This window comes from Monodelphis domestica, chromosome 3 (genome assembly GCF_027887165.1).
Source record: "Monodelphis domestica isolate mMonDom1 chromosome 3, mMonDom1.pri, whole genome shotgun sequence".
Taxonomy (NCBI): Eukaryota; Metazoa; Chordata; class Mammalia; order Didelphimorphia; family Didelphidae; genus Monodelphis; species Monodelphis domestica.
Window position 1 is genome coordinate 373372721 of NC_077229.1, and position 24525 is coordinate 373397245.

Consider the following 24525-nt stretch of genomic DNA (forward strand, 5'->3'; position numbering starts at 1 on the left):
TGAAAGGACCTTCCTTTGGTGTTTTATTATTTAATGTCATTTTAAAAATTGAACGTGGTATTCGTGTAGGCATGGGGAAGTATTATAATTTTCTTTAAAAATTCTGCCATTTTAAAACAAAAAGTTTTGTAGAAATAAAATAATTTTATTTTTAATAAGAAAAATGAATAGCTTTTTTTAGTCATGGTGGGAGTGGTGTTTTCAGATTGTTCTGTTTATGATAGCACTTTACTTGAACATGGAGTAGATTTCTTCCTATATTTGTTTGTCCTTTCCTTTATGTGCTTAAAGTGTTCCAATGAAAAAAAAAATTAACTGGTAGCTGTTTAAGGATAAATATGAAAGAAAACTTTAATTCAATAGGCATTAATTAATTTTCTACTATGTGCCAGATGCAAAAGTTATGTTTAGATTTCTCAGAGAATTTACAATCAGTTTTTCAGGGAAAAGAACAAATAATCCTAACCCAAGGTAGAATGAGATACATGCAAAGTAGAGGTTTAGGCAAACTGCTATGAAATTTGATAAGGAAGGTCGTTTTTCCCTGGAAAGGTATTAGCATAAGCTTTAGGGAAGAGCTGAGTGGAGTGGGGGTAGAATGTAGGGGTTTCAGTGGACAGAGATGTAGGGCTATTTTTCCTAGATTGTGAGCAAGGAAAGAGTTTCTGTTAGCATTTCTTTGTGTCTGCAGTTCTGTCATAAAAGCCAGCATCAGCAGAGGGGAAGAAGAGAATAGGGATCCAAGAATATTGTACTTTGGCAAGAAACAACTAGAACATGGGAAGGGGTTAGGTTAATTGAAGCTAAAGTTGTACAGATAAATCAAAACCAAGGCTGAAGAGATGTAAAATGCCATTGACAGGAGTCCCTACTTTATGGAGTAAATAATGGGAGTCCTTAAAAGTTTTTGATTAAAAGGGTGAAGTATGCAATCACAGTAGTGCTTTAAGAAAATTACATGGACAGCAGTAATTAGAGAAAGACTAGAGTCAGAGAAACAATTTGGGAAGCTATTATAATAGTCTGGGTGAGAAGAAATAAGGACAGGAGCTATGATAGCTTACACAGAAATTGAAAGGAAGGGAACTGATGCCAGCTCCACTGCAAAGGTGGTAAGATGGACAAAATTTGGTCATTTGCATGGGTGGGGAGAGGGAAAATTTATAATGACACAGAAGCCTGGAAGGATTGGTGTGGGCACTAACAGAAAACCAGGAGAGAGGAGGAGAAGCAAATTTAGGGGAGACAATGATGGGTTCAATTTTTGATATTTTGAGTTTGAGATTCCAGCACGCTGTTGAAAGTCAGCCACTTTGGAGCACTGTGGAAAGGGTGGGAGGGCAGACTTAGTTAAAGAGGTTAGAGGAGAGAAATAATAGTGTCATGTAATGTAGCCAGAGAAGAGAGGAGGGTATCAAGCAAGGTGGAATGTTCTACCATGTCAGATATTGTAGGAAATGTCAAGGAGGAAGGTGAGGAGAGGAAAAGTCTCTTAGTGATATTGAAGAAAGTTTTCTGTCAGTCAATCAATAAATATTTATTTATTAAGTGTCTATTTTGTGCTGTGTATTGTGCTAATTAAGTTCTGGGGATACAAAAAAAAAAACCCTTCTCCTCCAAAAAACTCTTGCTGTCAGGGAAAATACTGTTGAACAGGGAATAGAGTCCAGGGATAAACAGACTTCAGAGCATAATGGAGGGAGTGGGAAGGGAAGGCAATTAAGTCAGCAAATATTGACTTTTTTTGAGGAGATTTAAAGTGAAGGGGAAGGGAACAGAAGATAGCCCTAAGGACCAGGACCAAGAACCATGGGTAAAAATTGCAAAGGAGCAAATGTAGACTTTCTGTAAAAGGAAAAACTTCCCAAACAAGAAAGCTCTACTTTGTGGAATGAGCAACCTTAGGAAGTTGTGGATTGTCCATCACTTGATGCTTAATGGTCAGCTATTTCTGTTGTAGAAGGTATTCTTACCCCTTTATTTATGCACTCCCCCCCCCAAAAAGCAACTCTTACATTCTGTCTGTAAAAGAGGATATACCTCCTCATTATTATCTATTACATGTTTTAGCAGACAGAAGAGTGGTGTGAACTAGGCACTTGGGGTTAAGTGACTTGAGTAGGACCACATAGCTAGGAAGTGTCTGATTCCAGATTTGAACCCAGGTCCTCCTGACTCCAGGCCTGGCTCTTTATCCACTGAGCCACCTAGTTGCCCTGCCCCTCTTTAAACATTACAAAGAAAATTTGTTTTTTTGTTTTTGTGTATTGTTGTTTTGGTTTTTGCTTTCACTTAATTAAAAAAGAAATGGTTTCATTTTGTGCATAACTAGAATGATCATCTGGACTAGCAGCAGTAATAATATATTGTTTTTCTAGTATGAGACTTTCCCCCTGCCTCCCAATATAAATTATTGTGTCTTTTAATGTCTCTCTTTTTATATTGGATTTAGACCTTTAAAATGAAAATACCTTAAAAAAAAATCACCTTTCTGTCTACTAAGGCTGTTATTAGAAGTGCCTGTGGTGCTTAGAAACGAAAAGGGTAAAATAATAGGAAACTAAATAAGAGGTTTTTTTAACCTTTTCAATAGGACTCTCTGCATTCCTTAATGGCAACATTGAGCACATCTAATCCTTTCTTTGTTCGCTGTATCAAGCCCAACATGCAAAAGGTAAGATTTAAGGTACTCTTCTCTGATGTAGATGATAGTATTTGGCTTCTTGGAATGAGAGTCTCTGAAGGGGATGGGAGGGAGGGTGGATTCTCATTTTTCTAGTTTCTGTCAGGTCACTTGGAACGTGTTTGAATGTACTGCGTGCTAGTCATATACTCAGACTCTTGTTATTGAAATGTTATGTGGAAAATTTCATTCTAAAACTTAGAGCCACTCATATCTCCATTTTACTTCTTTAAAGAATGTCGTATATCAGAGAAGTCTTTCCTTTGTAATAAAATGAAAAATTTGAGGTGTTTTCAAATTTTTATTTAGCCTCAGTTTTTAAATTCTTTGTGATTTCCCTTGGATTTGTATGTATTGTAGAGATGTTTTGTTTATAACTCATCTGAATTCTGTATTATTATTATGTTATTGTCAGGCAACTTTGAGATTCATCGAGGCTTTTGTTAATTGTTCAAAGTGTATATAGCTGTTTGATGCCAAATGTGAAGGGAAAAAATGCTGATAAAGAAAAGCAGAGATTATCTAAAGAGAACCAGTATATTATTAGCTTTGCCTATTTTCTAAATTTTCTTCAAAGTTGTAGATTGCAAACTTTTCACATATGATCAGAACTCAGTTACCATCAATGGAAGTTAGTGTGATTTGGGGGAATAATTTTGGCACAGTCCCTTTTTTATGACAAACCTTCTCTAGTAAAATCCAATTGTCCAATTGCTTTATGTGGGATCAAAGAGAAGATGGAGTTAGCTTTACTCCTTGTATAAGATAAAGAAATGTTACCTCTAAAGAATATTGTGTCCAGTTTGTCAAGCCATAACTAAAGCATGACTGGATAGGGTTTTTAATAGAAGGCAACCAAAATTGGGGGTGGGGTAGAAAATTTAGTTTAAAAAAGACAACACAATTCCCAAGTTTTAGTTTTAACCATAAACAATAAGAGTTCTTATTGCATTGATATATGTGTAAAATGATAAATTTCCTAATGTATATGTGTACACACACTTGTGTTTGTATTTGATCACTTAAGTAGACATACCTCGATACTGTTTTTAGGGTTTTTTAATTGAATTTAAGCTAATCTCTTGCTTTATTTTGTCATTTTCTCTCTCTTAAGGTACTCTTCTCTGATGTAGATGATAGTATTTGGCTTCTTGGAATGAGAGTCTCTGAAGGCGTATATCAGAGAAGTCTCTCATAGTGCTCCTCATAGTGTTTATAGGATATTTCTAAATAAAAGTCTTCTGCAGTTTTTTGTTATGTAAATTAATATCTTTAATTTACATCCAGCATTCTAAGAAAGAGTTCTTAAGTGGAAGCAGCAGAGCTAATATTCTTTGTGATGACAAAATGTTTTCATATAATTTTCTGTTGCTTACTAAAATAAAGCTTTCATTATAGACAAGTTCTTCTCATTCCTTTGCCCAGCCCTGCTAACTTTTCCAGGTATCAGATACTTTTTTTAAATTAACATCAGACCTGGCTTCAAGTGTTTAATATTATTTGATAATGGTCATGAGATACATCATTCCACTTGGGAATTTCACATGGCATCAGGATACTCTGACCTCTCTTGGAGCCCAAATGATAAAGTGGAGCTTTTTGTCCACAGCCTTTTGTAATCCTCTTAAGTAGAGACAGCCTTGCTGTTGTTCTTTACTTTAGGGACATTTATTTTTAAAAAGTAACTTTAAAATTCAGTTGTGAATGTTGGCTTAGCAGGAAACCAAGTATTTTGCATGTCTAGATCTCACAGTGGATGGGACACAGGTTCTAGAGTGAGAAAGGCCCAGATTCAATTCCATTCTAACCCTCACTAATTGTGTGATGCCGGACAAGCCCCTTAAGCTTTGTTTTCCTCAGTTTCCTCCTCTGTAAAATGATAATAATAGCCCCTACCGCTCAAGGCTGCGGTGAGATCAAAGGAGGTAATAACTGGAGAAGGCTTAGCCCTGCAGACAGTTCTCACTTCATGTAAGTGGACCATTCTGCAGATGACCTTTTTATGTACTGTAGATTTGTCTGTGGACAGGGAGAAGAGAGAGAGGGAGCCAGAAAGGGGGCAAGTTTGAGGGACACACGGGGGCCAGGGACAGAGAAGTAAGACAAGAGGAAGAATGAGAAGGAGCGAGCACAGAGAGCAGAGGACGGGCCACACATGGGGCAGGAAATAGACGTGGTACCCGAGCATGGACTGATGGCTGGCAGGCAGGCAGGAAATCAGAACAATTCTTTTAGGTAAAGCATCTTTTGGGTCCTATAATTGGAGTCAAATGTTAATGTTTCAAATTTCTGCCCAACCATTAATGACAACACATTATCTAATGTTAAAACAAAATGTCAAAATTGAATATTCAAATCCTGGTATTAAACTACTTCCATGCATTTTTGTAAAGCCCTGTAACCCTTAAAATATTTTCTAAATATTTTATAAGGCAGATGAAGTGGAGTACTTTGTTGTTTTTTTTTAACTATTACCTTCTGTCTTAGAATTAATACTTTGTATTGGTTTCAGGCAAAAGACCAATAAGGACTAGGCGATAGGAGTCAAGTGACTTGCCCAGGATCACATAACTAGAAAGTGTCTGAGGCTAGATTTGAACCCAGAGCCTCCCATCTCTTGGCCTGACTTTTAATCCACTGGGCCACCTAACTGCCCCCACAATGAGTACTTTTTGAAGGCTTTTTGTTGCATGTATTTATATCCCTAAAAAAGTAAAGGCAGTGGCCTTTTTCAGATCATTAATTGCTACTGTTTTACATTTTCTTTTTTTTTAAATGATCCCTGGGGCAGCTGGGTAGCTTAGTGGATTGAGACCCAGGCCTAGAGACAGGCAGTCCTAGGTTCAAATTTGGCCTCAGACACTTCTCAGCTGTGTGACCCTGGGCAAGTCATTTGACCTCCATTGTCTAGCCCTTACCACTCTTCTGCCTTGGAGCCAATACACAGTAATACACAGTATTGCCTCCCAGATGGAAGGTAAAGGTTTTTAAAAAATGATCCCAACTTATCCAGGATTATACTAATAATTTTTTCCAATAATTATTCCATAATGTTTCAATTTTCATTACCTCCTGTGTTCCTCATATGTTGTAGTCAGTAATTCATTCCATAAGGAAATATACATAGTGGGAGCATTTATAAATGACCCTGGTGTTTTTTGAGGTACTCACCAGATATAAATACAAACGCAGGTTTTTAACTTCTACATAGAAGTACATATTAATAGGCTATGATAGGACTGTGTTTTTGAATTTCTAGATAGTAAAAGTCAGGAAACAATTTGTGACTTTATTTTTTCCTTTACTTAGAATGATAAAAAGTTAGAAAGTTACTGTAGTGAATTACAAGTTTATATCAGCTCCCTGTTTGGTCACTTTGAATCAATCAGTAAGAATTTTTTAAGCACTGTGTGCCAGGCACTGTGCTAAAGCATTTTGCGTACAAAGAAAAAGTAAAAATACTCTTTGCCTTTAAGGAATTATCCATTATGAGTGAATATTTAAGCATTTCTCTAGCTTGGAAGATAACACTTCAAAGAAAAAAAATTATCTTTCTAAAAGTTACTCGATGCAACTGTGCTGAAGTGTTCCTTCCTTCAGTTCTTGATAAATTAGAACAGCTGTAGGAGCATTATTACTAAGATGGGAACCTCACAATTTGACCATACAAGGAGTAATTTAAAGAAATGAAGATATTTCATCTAGAATAGATTTAATTGGCACATATTGCTGAGTAGTTCTATTGTTTACTCCTTACTTGTGTGACTTTGAGCTAGTTATTTAATTTGTCTTGGGCCTCAGTTTCCTTATCTCTAAAATAAGGGCACTAGACTGGATGATTTCTAAAGATTCTTTTAGCTCTGAATCTGTGATCATATTATTTCAGAAGATTTTGTTTAAATTCTTTATGCTTAACCCCAGAAGGTAGAACTAGGAGCAGTGTTTCTAGAGAGGGAAATTTCAGCTTGAAATTTATAAATTATATAAAGAATATATATATATATATATATATATATATATATATATATATATATATATATATATATATATATATATATAAACTAACAAATTAGAGCAATCCAGAATTGAAATTTATTTCTTTGAAGTGGGGATGAAGGAAAGGGGCCAGATTCTCTTTTACAGAAGTTTTCAAATAAAGGATGAATGAATGGCTGCTGGTCCGGAATGTTATAGAAGGACTTTTTTCACAAGCTAAGGATTGGATTAGATCATTGTTCCTAACTTTTGTTTTGTTATGGACCCTATTTTGGCTGTCAGTATTTTATTTTTAGGACATTAATTAATGTTGTAGATGAAAAATAAAATACTTTAAATTTAAAAAGAGACCAAGGTTAGGGATGAGAAAAAATGTTCATTTTTTTCCTCTCACATTCATAGACTTTCTGAAAGCTAGGGATCTACATTCTGTGAAGAATACATATTTCTTGAATGTGAAGAGAAAAGAATGGCAGGACCACCTTCTCGCATTCCCCTAATATCTGCAGACTTGAAAAGTATCAAAGCCACTGCAAAGTCATGCCAAGAGGAAAACTATTCATTGGGAATAGTAACTGAATCCAGAGTTTGTTTTGAGGCAGAGGTGGGATGGGGAGGGATTAGATAGTGGAATGAGAAGATAAGCTTGACTTTCTCAATATTTACACAATATTCATAATATTTACACACAATACACAATTTTTATGATGAAGAGAAGAACCTTGAAGAAAATCAGGTTTGTTTTAGGAGGAAGGGTTTGAATCTATTATTTGAGGGCATTCATTTCTTAGTATTAAGAGAGAGCATTTTGGAAATTGTGGTATTTCTTCCCCACACAGCTATAGAATTTATATTATGTTACTTTTTATTTATAATTTCTTACTATATTTTTCTCGTGTGTGTACATGTATATAAATATATATAACATAATATAATATATAAAAATAATTTAAATAATAAAATAAATAAAAATAAATAATAAATAATAAAGATGAATAATATAATATATAAAAATAATTTCTCACTATTGACTAGTAGAATGTGCTTTCTAAGCCTATATTAAGCTTTCTTCTTGGCTTTTGAGTTATGAAGGCTATTTTTAAAACTTTCCTCATTACGGCTAGTACTTTAAAGCCTTTACCATGATGGACTAGTCCTCCTAACCTGTCTTCCTTCTTCCATCTAATCTTTACCCATAATGCTTTCAGATTAATTTTCCTTGTGACACAGATCTGATCAGGTTATTCCATTGTTCAAAACCTTTCAGTGGCTTCCTGTTTCTTAACATAAAATTCAAATGCCTCAGCCTGGCATTAAGGGATTTAATCATCAAACATCACCCATGGCTAGAAGCCAGCCAAACTGGCCTAGACTCCTTGTCACATGGTTCCCTTCGCATCCCACATGTTGGCTTGCTCAAATCCTGCCTCTCCTTTTAGGCCCAGCCCAGCTGCCTTCTCTTCCCTAAATCCTTCCCTCTCCTGACCTCCTGTGCCCCTAATATTAGCCCCTCACTTGATCAGTGCCTCTCTCATGCACTGAGTGTGCATCCTGGTGATTTGTGTACCTGTCCTCTTTCCTTACTTGCATGGTAGGAAGGGGCTGTGTCTGGATTTTGTTTCTGCATCAATCCCCAGTGCTCCACAGTATAAATAGGTACTTTTTTTTTTAATATTGAAATTTGAAATATAAAGAATTCTGTAGAATTTGATATGGAGTAGTGGACCAGATCTCACATTCTTGATCATGAATGATTTGGGAATAAAAAATAGAATTATTTTTGCCTTTCAATTTATAATTTGAAATCAGTTTCAAAAATGTAAGGGGAAATTCTGTCTCTAATGAAGAGGAAATTAAGGCAATTATTGGGAGCTATTTTGCCTAATTATATGACAATAAATATGACAATCTAGGTGAAATGGAAGGATATTTACAAAAATATAAATTGCCTAGGATAACAGAAGAGGAAATAGAATACTTACATAATTCCATCTCCAAAAAAGCAATTGCACAAGTCAATTTATAATTTGGCATAGGCTACCTTAATAGCTAAGAATAATCTACCATATATAATAAACCACAGGAGATTTATCCTTCAAAACATACTTTAACCTCATTAGAACAGTTCCCAAAGGAAAGTCATGTGGTATTCAGTCTTTTCTCAGAGTATCTAAGCAAATGAGTTTTGGACAGAAAGGGCTCTCATTAACATTCCTCAACAAAATCCCCCAAGGGGTTATAAGATGGAATTAAAGAAAGGAACATACAGGTGACTATCACAAAATCTCAATAAGCATGAGAACTAATCTCCCAGAGTTTCCAGAACATCTAATTTTATGTTGTATCAAAGCTCTCTCCTCTCCCTAGGGAAACAGTGCAAGTGTTACCATTTATTGTTGAATTATATCTCTCTTTTGAAAGAAAATGAATTTGCATTGTTGGGAGGGGTTTTTGGCTTTGACTGCTGATATCTTTCACCATATTTCACTCTGATATTATATCAGAGCAATTCTATGATAAAGAAGAAATTCGATTCCAATCATACATGATCCATCTTTAAAAACGGGAATCCAGGAAAGCTATATCTGAAAAAGAATTAATAAACACTTCAGAAAATGTAATGGGTGCATGTAACTCGGGATCCTGGTATATTCTTTTTTTTCCTCTCACCCATCTAGGCTTATTTTACATCTTTAGTTAATCTTTGAATTTTTTATGTAAAATTATGTAGGACATACTTTGTCCTCACCAGAAAAATAAAAAATGTTGATAAACATCTTTGTTTAAATGTACCAAAATAAATAGGAAGCAAATGTCCCTCCCTTCCAACAAATCCTTTCTAGCATTATCAGCATACTCAATGACCCAAGTGTAATTTTATCATATGAATCAGACTGACTCATGCTTTCACTTATTGGAGGTCTAGATAAAATGCAACCTAATACTTTAAAGGCTCTCTGAGGGTAGCCCCTCCAGGGCTAGAAGCTTAAGAATGAGTGAATGGATTCTTCTTGGAGAATTTTCAAATTCTGACAGGACTGGCTTTCTTTTAAAGAAAGCATGAATCTCAGGATAGAAGACTGACTGGCCTGAATGGCCAGCTTATTAAGAAAAAAAGGGGAGGGGGAGGTATAGAAAAAAAGAATTTCTCAGAATATTAGGTTTTGGAGAAACCTAAACTTTCTGAAGTTTAGCCAGTTTATCATTGGGACTTCTTGCAAATCATCTGTTCTATGAAAGGTTTGTTTTGAGCCATAGGATTATGCCCAGTTTTGTAGAATATTATTCCTGGGGATAAGCTTTTGTCTTTTGTCTATTGTAAGATTTTATTCCAGGATTTTCTCTCTTGTATAGTTGCAGTATAGTCTTCTGTGATCCTTACTGGGGTTCATTGTTCTTGAACTCTTTGTTTCTGGCTCCTCACATTATTTTTTCTTTACCTCAGAACCTCTGATATTCTGATCTTTAAGCATTTCTTATTGTCTCATAGAATCAATGAGTTCTTGGGAGCCTGTTATCTAAGTAATATATTCCACTTTCTTTTCTAATTTATTTTCCTTCCAACTTTTCTCTCCAGAGCTCTCAGTTCAATTATGATTTCATTTTTTAAATCTCTTTATTTCCTCCAGCCATTCCTATTATCCTTCTGACCCAGCCAGTTTACTCTTTGTGGCTTCCCTCTCTGGGGTGTTGTTGCTCCCTTTCCCTCTTGAATGCTTTAAACCGCAGCACTTATTCATTGTGTACCATGGTTTGCTTCTTTTTACTCCCTTATTCCTTAATGAGTCTCAGTCCTTGTGGTCACTAACTTCAGGTTTGATTAATGGAGTTTAGGCCAGCTTTTCTGGTGCAACCCTTCTCATGGCCATTTCTGGTTGTTTTATAGAGTCACATGTTTCTTTTTCAAGGAGTAAATGGGGTTTATTCATCATTGTACTTTCTTCTGATGTCTTCTTTGGGGCAGTTTTCGTGTTTGTTTTTGTTTTTTAGCTGGAGGTTGTGGGGAGATGTAGAGGAGGGGTTTTATTCTTGTTCCTCTGGCCATTGCCCTTCGCTGCCTAGGTTGAAGTTCTCAGAGCTGAAAGGCAGGGATAACAGTCAACCTGAGGCCTTCTGGACATTCAAACAGGCTGGGATTTGGAGTTCTGGGGGCCAGAAGGGCAGGAAGGGTGTTCAATCCCCGGCCTCCTGTACCTCTTCCTTCCCTCATCTTTTTAAGGCTCCCATCAGCAAGGCAAAACAGGAAGTTATTAGTGGCTCGGTTTTTTAAATTGAGAAATCTCCAGCATATATTGAGATGAATGAACTTTCTCATCACTGCTGTGTCCTGCCTTTTCTAAGCTTGTGATCTGCTTCCTGAACGACTATTTTTCTATGTTCTGGCCTGTGTAGACTATAGTATATTCAAATGACAATTGTTTCTATTCTCCCGCCATTGATTTTTACCCAAAATGCCCTCTAACCATTCTTCTCACTCTGGTTTCCTGGATTTCCTCACAAGCATAATTTCTTCATATACAATGCTCCTCTACCTCCACCCTTTTTTTTATCTAGGAATAAATTATAAGTCACTAACCAAAGCCACATTTTAATCATTGTCTTCATCTTAAGAGCCAACTAATTTTCAGGTTTTAGGATTAAATCTTTTACCAACCCAGCGACCAGAGGACTTATCTTGTCTGTTGGCCCCAAGTTTCCTCATTTGGAAAAGGAGGGGGTGTCCTGTGCCCCCAGCTCCCAGCCTTCCCCAGCACTGAGATACCCAGCTGCCCCCCCCTCCCCATATCTATAGTGGGGAGGGGGGGGCAGCTGGGTATCTCATTTCTTGAAAGATCATCTCATTCTGGCAAAAAAAGAAGATAGGGGGAGGAGTGAGGGCAGCTGGGTATCTCAGTGGAATGAGAGTCAGGCCTACAGTTGGGAGCTCCTGGGTTCAAATCTGGCCTCAAACACTTCCCAGCTGTGTGACCCTGGGCAAGTCACTTGACCCCCATTGCCTAGCTCTTGCCACTCTTCTGCCTTGGAACTAATACCCAGTATTGATTCCAAGATGGAAGGTAATGGCTTAAAAATAAAATAAATAAAAAAGCAACTTCTTCCAAATTGGTGGGGTTTGCTTGGTTTTCTTTTTAGAACCTCAGTTTTATATTCGTCAGTTCCCATTTTATAGTAAATGTCACATTGTGGATTTCTTTCAGAATTTGAATTTGAATAATAAGACATTTATGGTAAAGTGAGAACTGTCCAATCCACTTTCTAGAAAAATACTTATGTTAACTTGACTGTGGTTCTGTGATCTTTCTGTCCCTTCCTCTGTCTGGCTCAGCTCTTCACCCACCCACCACTAAAAAATCCTCCATCTAAAAGCAGATATACAAGGCACAGACAGAGGCTGGAGACCCCCAGTAGAGAGAGACCTTTGCCCTTTTCCACCCACCCACCTGTGTGTCTGGCCCCATCGTGTCAGTCATTGGGTATCCGTGTGTCCGTCCATGGCCCCCCACTGTCACTAGACCTCTCCTGTCCTTGTCTAGCCTCCATCTGCCTGCCCCACTGTGTATTTTTCTCAGTTCTGGCCAGACCCCGCCAACATGTCTGGCCTCAGCCCCCATGTTCCACCTCCTGCTCTTCTCCTGGTCCCTCTTGGTCCTCGTGTACCTCAGTGCTGAGCCCCTGCTTCCTTCCCTCCATGTTGCCTCAAAATCACTTTACAATCCTGGTCCGCAGCAGGATCCATTTGTGTAAAGTGAGAACTGTCTGTATTTATTATTAAGAATGTTTGTCATTAAAAGAACATCAGAGACCTTCTGAAGAGAAAACACAGTGTAAAGCCTCAAAATACAGAAGTACCTGTTACAGAAGGTGCATTTTAGTCTTTCTAGATGAAAGTAAAATAAGAGAGTAGAGAAAAGCAAGAGATCCGGGATGGCTAGAACTTCAGTGGTACTACCCAGAAGGTCAGCTTCCTGACTCATTTTCCATTCTCCCTTTGAGACGGTCCTTTCTTGGAGGGAATTCATGTATTTCCATTTTATTTTCTACTGAAAAATGCCCACCTGGCCCCAGTGTTGAAGAGAAAAAAGCCATTCAGGAACCTTTAAGCATTCCACCCTCCTCCTCCTATCATTGCTATTAATTTTTGTTGGGCTCTGTGGACTGACCACAGTGGATATGGGATTGTGCCCAGTCAAAGGTACATCAACTGCCAACATTTTATTCTTTGCCTTTTGAGAACATCTCAAACACACAGGCAATTTTACCTTTTCAGACGGTTTTAGTAAAGAAGGCATTGAAGAGAGACCATTCTGCTCACAAAATAGAACAATCCCCCCCAGCCTCTCTCAATGGTCACTTGAATCCTGTTTACTAAGTTGTCATGGTAACTATTCAGCAAAGCTATGTACAGACCCTGATAAAAAGGCACAAATGCAGCTCAGAGAGTGCAGCTGAAGCGAGGACTGTAGGACTTCGGGGAAATTTTCTGATATTGAACCCAAATAACTTTACTTTTATTCTGGTCCCTATTTCCCCCAGCCCCCACCCCTCAGGTCCACTATTAAAATTTTAGAATTCACTGGCTTTGAAATATTTGCATCTTGGCTGCCTACAAGCTGGTTTGCTTTCTCAGAGCCAGCCCCAGATATCTTCAGCATGCACTGCTGAGCCAACCCTCACCAGGCATGACTTCCTCTGAGTCGGAGCAGGAATGAATTAAACAGGCACAGCTTAAGATACCACATGAAAGGCTTGAAATACCAGCAAGCTGGAGAAAGCGCGTTTTTGTGCCTCAGTCAGTGGAGGTGAACGTAGCAGCTTGGACTGCTAAAGATGCAAGCTTTCCCAGTGGACCAAAACTAAAGGGAGAAGACAGGAATCCAAAGGTAGGGGCTTTAGTTCTTGACTGTATTTAACAGATTGTATCTGACTTGTGGGAGCGGCATGCAGGAGAGTTGTGAAAGTGGAGGTTGCCATTTCCAAATGAGCTGGAAAGGTTTCTTCCTGAGTGGGTCAGTCGAGAAGTGATTTGTCTGCAGAAGTTTAATCTACCAGAAAACTCTTTTCAGATATTAAACTTTCAGATATTAATATTAAAATTAAATATGGAATCTGCAGCATATATTTTTGTTAATTCAACAGAACAGTGGCTGGTATTGGTATTAGGGGAATGGGGAAAATAGGTATGATTTTTCAATGGGATTCTTTTGTTTGAATTCATTATTTCAAAGAAATCCTCCTCTGTTTTCAAGCCAGTATTCAGAAACATGCCGTTTGCTTGTGACTTAAGTACTTTATGTAAGGTTTTATATTATGTGAATTTTTCAAGGAAAGGTAGCCACACTAAAAGAAAATGAACATTATTGTTCTTTTGTTAAAATATGTTTTGATGAATGATTTTCATAGATTTTGAAGTAGGAAAGGGTTTTAGTTGAATGATCATCTGTTGCATATTATATGCCTGCTTTACACATGTAGATACACGCCTGAATTTTGCAATCCTACTGGAGAAACCTGAGGAGGCACATTTTGTTGAGATTCACTTGTCCCAGGCCAGTAAGAATCCTAAAGGAAATTTTTGCTAAGGAAAGTGTATAAGAAGAAATGGTTGAAATACAAATCTCAGCTTACAGATAAATGTGTGAACACAACTCGAGGGGTAATCACTGGCTTCTGTTAATTACTAATTGCACCCTTATAATTAAAAGGTGGCTTAATTTTGCAATTTGACATTAAAGTGAAAACAAAGATCCCATGCAAAACTGGCATCTGAATAAAAATTAAAATTTATGCTTGGCAGAAATTAAGTTTGGATGTTGAGATTAAATATAATAATACATTCAGAATGCCACATGACTAGATCTAGATTTTGAATTAGTCATTATAGTATACAGTAAAATGCATTCCATTTATTTCATTTATATTTTTCCTTTCCTCAACAATACAGTTTTTATTGCATAAGTAGAATTGGTCAACTTTAAATGTGTAGACTGGTATCAGGAAATGGGAATTATTGGGGGGGGGTTGAGATTTTCAGCTTTTTAGACTTTATACCTACCATTGCTTGTAGCCTTTCCTGTGCTCCTTAGGTGCCCAACTCTGTACCCTACTCAAATATTCACCCATAATAATAAAAATAATGATAGTTTCTTTTATATAGCACTTTGAGACTTATAAGTGGTTTTTGAACCTGCTAAAATATTTGATCCTCACTACAACCATGTAAGGTCATTGTACTCTAGATCTTTTTATTCGTTTCTGACAAATGGAGAAACTGAGGCTCAGAGAAGTGAGTGTTCACATGGCTAGTCATTGTCAGAGACAGGAGTCAGACTTGGGGCTTCCTGCTTCCAAACCCATTACATTTGACATCATTTTGCCCTTTCTATCAACTGAACCACTAGGGTGAGAACTGCCCCAACCCTTATCTTTTAGCCACCATTCTTTCTGTCTGGTCCCAGGGAGTTGAGAATCTGATACGTGACCAAAGGGTAGCAATGAGGGGGTTCTTTGGCTAAAGAGCATGCATCCCTTCCCATCATAGACTTTCTCATCGTTCTTCCTTTGGATAAGTGGCCTCATCCTCTTAATTCCCTCCCCGTCTCCTTCTTCAGGACCTGTTTTTCTCCCATCTCCACGAATCCTTTCCCTTCCTTTGCAGACATATTCAAACTTTCTTTATCATTTAAAACAGAATAAAGCATCAAATGATTACCCTACCTCTCTTTTGACGAGAAGTCTTAAAAGGAATCTGTCCATGCCTTATTGTTGTTCAGTCTTAGTCTTGTCTGACCCTGTTGTCTGTGCTGTCTGTGGCGTTTTCTTGGCAAGGACACTGGGGTGCTTTGACCATTTCCTTCTCCAGTGGGTCAAGGCAGACCAAGGTCGTGACTGGCCCAGGATCACACGTCTAGGAAGTGTCTGAGGCCAGATTTCAACTCGGGTCTTCCTGCCTCCGGACCCGCTACTGTATCCCCCAAACCACCAGCTGCCTCCTTATCCTCCAACCCTACCATCCTGCACCCTGGTTTCTACTGGCTCTCCGTGGAAATGTTTTCACAAGTCACCTTCTAATTTTCCATCTGATGACGCTTTCCTAGTCGTTTTTTTTCCTTCTTGGCCTCTCTAACACTTAATTGATCAATTCCTTGTTGAAACTGTCTTGTTTGGCTTTCTTATGTTTACTTTGGTCTGTAACAAAACACAACACAAGCCATCAAGGACTCCCTCTAGCGCGTGCCCTGATTTGGTCCTCACTTCCCTCCCTGGCATTATTTCAGTGGAATCCTCTTCACTACCTATGCCGAATTGAGCTGTTTTATACTTCACTGCACTCTCAAGTGTGGGCCTCCTCTGCCTCTCCATTCTGTGTTCTCTGGGTAGATTGTTCTTCTCTCCCATCCTGTCTTTAAAGCCAAGGGCCAGTGCCCCCCCCCTGGGTGAGGACTAGCCACCTCTCCCCACGTCCCCAAGGGTCCCTGCTCTCTCTTCAAACCTTCTGAAGCCTTTTTAACCATTTGGGGGCATTTGTAGACATCCTGTCTTCCAGCAGACTCGTTTAAGTGGCTTCTGTCCCCCACTAAAGGAGAAGTTCCTTGAGGGTAGGCACTGTTCTATTTGTGTCTTCTCTATGACCTTGCTTGTAGGCATGCTGTGCATTCTCTTTATGCAAACATCCTTTAGTGTTCCATAAGTGTGCGTTTTTATTCATAAATAAAGCAATACAAAGACAACTTTAGTCTAAATATTTAAATTAAAATATTTCAGGTTTGGCACTAGTCCTTGCTAAACTGTATCAGATTTCAGGTAAAATGGTATCAGCGTCCTCCCATCTAACTTCTGGTGGTAATTTGGATGTGATATATAGCACCATATTATTGCAAAACTACTACTATTGTTAATACTGCTCTCTTCCTTCTTCTACTGCTGCTAGCTAATATTGTTTACAAACGACTTTATCTGATCTTCAGAACAATCCCATGAGATTGGTTGTCCAGGAATTTAAAACTAAGGGAACTGAGAAATTGCAATAAATGACTTGCCCAGAGTCAGTCAGGTGGCTAGATATTGCAATGGATAGAACTCTGGGCCAGCTGTCAAGAAGACCTGAGGTCCAATGTGGTCTCATTTACTAGCTGTGGGACCCTGGGCAAGTCACTTAACTTCTGTTTACCTCTGTTTCCTCAAAAACATTATTCCTAAATATTGTTCCTAAATTATTCCAGAAATATTATTCCTAAAATGGGAATAATAACAGCAACTATCTTTTAGGGTTGTCAGGATCAAGTGGGTTAATATTTGTAAAGTGTTTAGCATAATACCTTTGTTTAATAAATGCTTGCCTTCCTTCCCTCAGTCATATAATCAATCAATTATCATTTACCCAGCAAGAGCCAGAACTTGTGCTAGATTCTGAAGATACAAATACAAAAATGAAACAGTTCTCCCTTTTGCAATTCATACCCATGTCTTCTGATTCCATAGCCATTGCTCTTGGCATTATACCAAAGTATACTGCAGATGAGACTTTCTTATTTGATTTACTAAAGGCTTTGTGACCCTGAGCCTGCCTCAGTTTCCTTATCTGCAAAATGAAGATAGCATCTACCCATACTTCTTCCTTGGAACCAATATTTAGCATCAGTTCTAAGAAGTTAAGAGGTTTTTATTTGTTTGTTTTTTTAACAAGAGAAAGAAGATGGTCCAGAACTTATGTTATATAGTGTTATATACCAAGTAAAACTTTAAGGAAGGAAAAAAAAGTGACTTTGTTGATAAATGTAATTGCCAACAACAGGCAAGGTTGCAGCTTATTATAAAAATCTAAAAGTGTTTTTTTTTTTCAAAGAAAGGTATATCAGAATGTATCAAAATAACACCCCAGGAACATAAGTTTTAGGTACTCAGTTGTTTTAGAGTGGCAATTGTATTAATAGTTTTACCTAAATGAGGACACAAAATATTTTGGTTTTACCGTGGGCAGTGGGGTGGGTTAATTTTTTTAAAAAATCCATAGTCAACATTATGAAATTGTCATTGTTTAGCTATTGAGTGTCATGAGTTAAAAAAACTCCTGCAACCTTTAAAGCAGAAACTGATATTTCAGAGAATTTTAATTCAAGTTAATACTTGTTTAAAACTAAAAGTAATAATCAGTTTTTAATAGTAAACATGACAATGTTTAATTATTGTAATTATATTTATATTATAAATATATATTTTTATTTTTATATATTTTAATTATAAATAATTAAACAATACAATTGTGTTCAAAAATGTTCAACTTTTGACTTTATAAAAAACATGTTAGTAAAAATGAAAGCATTTTTGTGACCATTTTTAGAGTTGTTTCAGATACCTTTCAGCAGTGACCTGTTATGGGATTATAGAATACAGCAGCATGGCCTTTCCACTTTCTTAGTTTCCAATTATCTTTTTTTCCCTGATTATGATATACTTCATTCATAATACATTCCATTATTTCCATTAAAATTTATAATAGACAATGAGGTGACTCGGTGGATAAAGCAAATCCTGATTCTGATGTCAGGAAGAATCTGAGTTCATACCTGTCCTGAGACACCTTGGACAAATCTCTTAACTTCTTTTGACTTTAAACTTTGTTTAAAATGGGATTGTTAATAATAACATGTACTTCTTAAGGAATGAAGAGGATCAACCAAGATAGAAAGCACTTGGCAGAGCACTTAACACATTGTAGATATTCTACAAATGCTAGCTTTTATTATATTTATTTTTATACATAAATATATATTTAATTGATATTTAATAGCAGTGGACTATACATAATGGTATATATTAATATGATAGGAATAAATATGCCTAACTTTTTCAAAAAAGAGACTTTTCTAATTTTTACCAATTACAAAAACAATTTCACATGTTCCACATGTAGGAAGATTAAGGAAATACTGCTGATTTATCCTTTTCACACCAGTGCCCTCACCCAGTGTACAAGGCCAAATACATCGTGATATAATGGAAAGAACATTGGATTCAGACACAAAGGACAGGTTGAAATGTTTTGCCTTTGTAACCTTTGGAAAGTCACTTGATTTCTTTGCCTCCGTTTCATCTAGCAAATGAAGGCGTTGAATTGGATTGACTGGCCCCCAAGGTCTCATTCTGTGGGCCCACCTAAATCACAACACCTGCATCCTATAAAGAAACCATTTCATACTAACCCTTGTCTATAGCCATTGTGTGGCATCAGTGGACCTTGCTGTTTTGTTCACCTTTTTGAAAAGAGTAGCCTTGGCTCTGAAGCTGTGCTGGGGGGGTATTTCCTGTGTTACACAAATAGCATCACCACCAGTTACATTATTAAAACTTCCCCTTTCTTGTTCAGATAAAACAATAGCTGATATAAAATAGGCATTCAAGTTCCACAAGGAAGGAAAGAAGGAAGGAAGTCCTTATCTGATGTTGGGATTATATTGTGATAGGACTTTGTAGCAAATTAAAATGAAGATGAGATTATTTTCAGACCATCATGATTTGCCACCGAGGAGTTCACTATTTTTTTCCTATAAAGGAATATCATACAGACTGCTAATCTTTGGGACCCCCATCCCTAGAAGGCTCCTTCTGTCTGTTCTTTACTTCAGTCGTCATTCAGAGATCACAGATGTTTGTTCATTATGTCAAGCATAGGTGTCAGAGAAAGGGGGGAAACCATCTCATCCAACCTATACCTGAGCAAGAATCACCTATAGAACTAACACGACTATCTTCCTGGCTGTCTGGTCATAGGTTGTACTTCAGTGAATTACAAGTGACTCCAAGTTATTTAAAATGGAATTTTATGGAAAATATTAAATAAAAATGTGATAAAGAAATATAATATGCAGTTCTCACAGAAAATTGCTAGTCGTGTAGGACATGTTCTTTTCATAGGATACCTCCGTAAATAATAATAATTATAAACAAGAGTCCTATAAATTATAAAAGAAAAAAGTTCATTTTCTAAAATAAATTCTATAAAATTTGATTTGAAATAAGGGAGAATTGGAGGTAACATAATTCAAAAATGTTGTCAAATTCCTCTTTACAGCCAAGAAATCAAGGGTTTTAAATGCTAAATCAGAACAAGGATAAAATAGTGAAGGAAATAGTATTCAAAATCTCATTATCCACGGAATGGTCAACTACAGACTTAGGAATGGCTCATTGTTTCATACAATAAAAATAATAGTAACTGACGTATAACTCTGAAGATTGAGGAACACTTCATATATAGCCTTTCATTATAAACAAGCCAGGTGATAAGTTTTTTTTTGTTTCCTTTAACTTTTTTTTTTAGTTTGATCATGGGTAATGAGCCTTTGACATGTTTCTTTTTCATTTTTTAAAAAAATCTTTTAGAATATGCTTTGAAAATCAGGTCATGAGTTGCTATGACCCTTAAAACTATTCTTTCTTATGGACTCACAGGTGAAAAGTTGCCAAGCTGCAAATAAAGTAGCATGAAATCCTAGAGCTGGCTAAGGAGAGATGGGGAAAGAGGAGGAATTCAAATTTATTCAGAGTTCAGTGAGGACAGTGTCATGGAACTCTGAAGACCAGAATCACAATTAGGTTCCGTGAGTGCTGGGTCACAGAGTCTTTGCAACCCAGCACCCACAGACTTGGGATTTAGGATGAATAGAGTTCTATAAGTGTACTAGAGGATGGGAATAATCCGGCCTTTGAATGTTGCCTGACCTCCTGTTTCCTAGCAACTCAGAGCTGCTCAGTGGAATATTTTATGGTGTTCCTAATTTATACTTATCAGATATTGACTGTGATCTTAAGACTGGCTAATTTCCCATTATAGCTTGTGTGCAGTCACTTTAATACATGAATAAGGGTGGGGGATTCCTAGGAAATTGTATTCTGTTGTATACTCTCCAAATCCCTCTCAAATCTCTTTTAAAGTAGAATATCGATAATTTAACTTTAATCTGCTTTATTTTCTTATTGCAGAAAGAACATTTAGGCACATGGTTTTTAAAAACATGGTGTCATATATTTTTAAGTTCACATTACAACCTATTTATAAATTCATTTATTACTCTTTAGTGGTATTAAAATGAAGACTAGTCATTTTCCCCCATCTTGAAATCAGAGTAGAACTAGATGATCTCTAATATTCTATTTTTTAAGCTAGTGATTCTAATTTAATCTAGTAATTCAGTATTACTCTTTTAAACATGTCAGTTCTTTTGTGGCATGTAAAATGATCAAAATTTAGATTTCTTCTCAGTAACTAGTGTATCTCTCCTGTAATGTCTCACCCCTCTTGTCCCCCTACTGACTGCCACTATTCTGATGATCTTTTCTTTCTCTGCACTTGCCATGAATGAATAGATGACTATAAAGCTCAGAGCAGCTGATCACTCTACCAAACTGAAACTGACTCTTGCCAAATTACAAGGGCTTTGAGAGAAAGGACTGAATTTTACTTACTTTTTAATATGTCAGTCACTAATCACAATGCCTTTTTAATCCTAGGTTCTACTCAATGCCTGTTTGATGAATGAAGAATAAAACAGTTCTTGCTATAGTATCTGGTTTTCACAAAACACCTATCAATAGTCTTGAACCTAGATGTTTGGACAGAGAGTATCTGATACTAACCAGATGCAGATTTCTTCTAGGGTTTGACTCCTGGTTTTAGAAGTGATAGCAAAGTAGGTATGCTGTTACAAGGCTTACTTGCTGATTATTTCCAGAAGATTTAGGCAGTATCTGTAAAGAAAACCTGGGAAATTTAAAAAGAATCAGATAAATGTTATTTATGTACATGTATGTATCATGTTATCACTATCCTAGATTGTATCATCTATTGTTGTGACTTAGAACAAATGTAGCAGATAGGTGGTGCAATGAATAGGATGCTTGCCCTGGAATCTGGAAGACTCATCTTATGGAGTTAAAATCTGGCCCCAGCCATTTACTAGTTTATATGATCCTGGGCAAGTCACTTAATTCTACTTGCCTCAATTTCCTCATCTAGAAAATGAGCTGGAGAAGAAAATGACAAACCACTCGAATATCTTTTCCGAGAAAACCCTAAGCAAAGTCATGAAGAATCAGATGTGACAAAAATAACTAAAAAAAAAATGGCCTAAGGAGGGCCTCTCTGAATTATTTTTTTGTTAGTTTTCTGAGGATAAAATTTTGTACTGACAGGCTTACTTTTTCATTTCTCCTCTTTTTTTTGATTTCAAAAAAAATCTGTTCTTCCTAGCCTTTCCCCCTCTTCTTCTCTCCTTAGATTTAAAACTCTTACTTGCAAGTTCTGATTGTTGACATGATGTTGATTTTAAAATTCTTCTATGGTTCTTTTACTTGAAAGAAAAGAAATCATTTTCTATGAGAGAGAGAGAGAGAGAGAGAGAGAGAGAGAGAGAGAGAGAGAGAGAGAGAGAGAGAGAGACAGAGACAGACAGAGAGAGACAGAGAGAGAGAGAGAGACAGAGAGACAGAGAGACAGAGAGAGAGAGAGAACATTATGTGTTATAAATTATAAGTAAAAATACCATCATTTTATCAGGAAAAAGTCAAGTTTGTGAGACTATTTTCTTATAACCAGAGTGATTAAGCATCTGGCAGAGTGCGTAAACTAGGCCTTAGTGACTTTGATTTGGGTATACTTGTGACAGTTTTCAAAGGACAGCTGTCCTTTTAATTAGTATTTCACAGCATGACTTTTCATACTATGTCTGGGGTTACGGTACAAGGGAATACTGCTGACCACTTAACAATGTGGTGGACAGAGGGAAACAGTAAGGGACAGAGGAGCCAGATTGAACTTTATCTTGGAGAGATTAAAAGCTTTAATTAATTAACTTCCTTAGAAAAGAAAATTTAATGGACTCCAGCTTTATAAATGGGAAGGAGGAGGTTTCTGTGGAGATTTCCAGATGGGAGCTGTACTGAGCCTTACCTTCTGTCACCTTTACCAGAGAGGGCTGTTTTGTAGAACCAACTCTGAACCTTTCTCTATGATATCCTTTCTCTTTTAAAAAACATTTTAAATGAATCTCAAAATAGATTTGAGTATGTTCTGAATCAGTAGAATACTTTTACATTTCAACAAGCTTTTGAAAAACTGTATCTAATCCATTGTGTGTGTGTGTGTGTGTGTGTGTGTGTGTGTGTGTGTGTGTGTGTGTCCCCGTGTGTCCAGGATTGTTGTGAGAATTAAACAAGATAAAAATTGAACAGTGCTTGGCAATATAAGATATTATGTAAATGTTAGTTGTCATTATTATTGTTTTTTAAACTCTTACTTTCTGTCTTAGAATAGATAGTAAATATCAGTTCTAAGGCAGAAGAGCAGTAAGGGCTAGGCAGTAAGGGGTAAATGACTCTCCCAGGGTCACACAGTTAGGAAGTGTCTGAGGCCAAATTTGAACCCAGAATCTCCTCTCTCCAGGCCTACCTCTCTTATCTACTGAGCCACCTACCTGCCCCTACTACTAGTACTATTATTGTTGTTGTTATTGTTATTATTATTCCTATTGCCCCTAATTACTTTGAGGGGAAATTTTTTATAATCCACTTTTACTACTGTCTTTTAAATTTATGTATACCTTTAGAATCAGCAATACCATTTCTGGATCTGATTCCAGAGAAGAACAGGGGAAAAGGCAAAGAACCCAAATGCTCAAATATTCATAGCAGCCCTCTTTGTGGTGGCAAATACTTGGAAATTGAAGGGCTACCCAAACAATTGGGGAATGACTAAAACAAATGGTGGCATAGCACTGGAAGGGAATGCTGCTGTGCTCTAAGAAATGATAAGCAGATTACCTTATTTTAAAACTTGCAAAGAACTACATGACATAATGAAAAGTGAAATAAATAGAACCTAGAGAACATTAATTCATGAATGTTCACCTCCAAAGAGGGAAAAAAAATGGAAATATGAAAGGCATTACATGTACCTATGTTTGCCAGGTGATGCCTTCTATAGTATGGGAAGGGGAAGGGTTGGCTGAGATATCTAAAAATAAATTCTGCTAGTCAAATTTAAAGAAGGGTGGAAAAAGCATTTGTTGAATACCTTCTAGGGCTACTGCTCTACCTGATATGGTGGCGAAGTACAAAGTGTCCTGAAAGAGCTAATACAGCATACCTCAGCTTGTAGATTCTCAAGCTGAAGATTCTGTAAAACTAAAAATCATACTTCATATACATAATAAAAGTTGGATGTAATAGAAACTTAAATGTTACTTAAAAGAAGGGGTACATGTGTTCGAATTAGGAAGTCTGTTTCTTTGCTACTATTTAAAGTGCCCCCTGCCATAAAGATGATTTTTATTTTGAGTTCATTGTGCTTTAAAGCATTTTAGCTTTTTAATAAAGGGTACATGTATCAAAGGAGCTGTAGGAATTGAATAGAGGATACTACACTTGCAATTTCTTACAATTTCAAACACAGAATGCACTAGATTTTTTTCAAGATATTGAATAAAGTACAGCAAAGTTTGCAGAGACAAGGAAGAGTTGTGGATAGTTTTTGGCTGAAATCTAGTTTGACTCTCTGGCAGACTAGTTCGGGTGACTGCAAATGTCATTTGAGCCTAGTCTTGCCAGGCCAAACTCTCCAGTCCAACTCAGTGGCTCCCTGCCTACTGCCTCTATTCATCAAGGTCGTTAAAGTGGGTCTTCTCTGAAAGCCTCCTCTCTAGCTTTTATTTTTTCTTATAATCATTTTTGTCCTTCACAAAATGTGCATGATCACTTTTCCACACCCAAATTGAGTCCATCCAAATTTTTCTTTGTTTCCCCCATTGGCGATGTCTAAGGCCATTTGTCTTTGGCCGTTAAGCTTGTATGGC

At 36.9% G+C, this 24525-nt stretch overlaps 1 protein-coding gene across 2 annotated transcripts in view; it reads left to right on the forward strand.

Annotated features, from left to right (window-relative positions):
- MYO10 (myosin X) overlaps positions 1-24525 on the forward strand; it is a 242268-nt gene that overhangs the window by 157837 nt on the left and 59906 nt on the right. For both annotated transcript variants that reach the window (XM_056824276.1, XM_056824277.1), the window contains exon 19: positions 2594-2674. In XM_056824276.1, coding sequence (XP_056680254.1) covers positions 2594-2674 — 81 coding nt within the window. The remainder of the gene's footprint in view (positions 1-2593; positions 2675-24525) is intronic.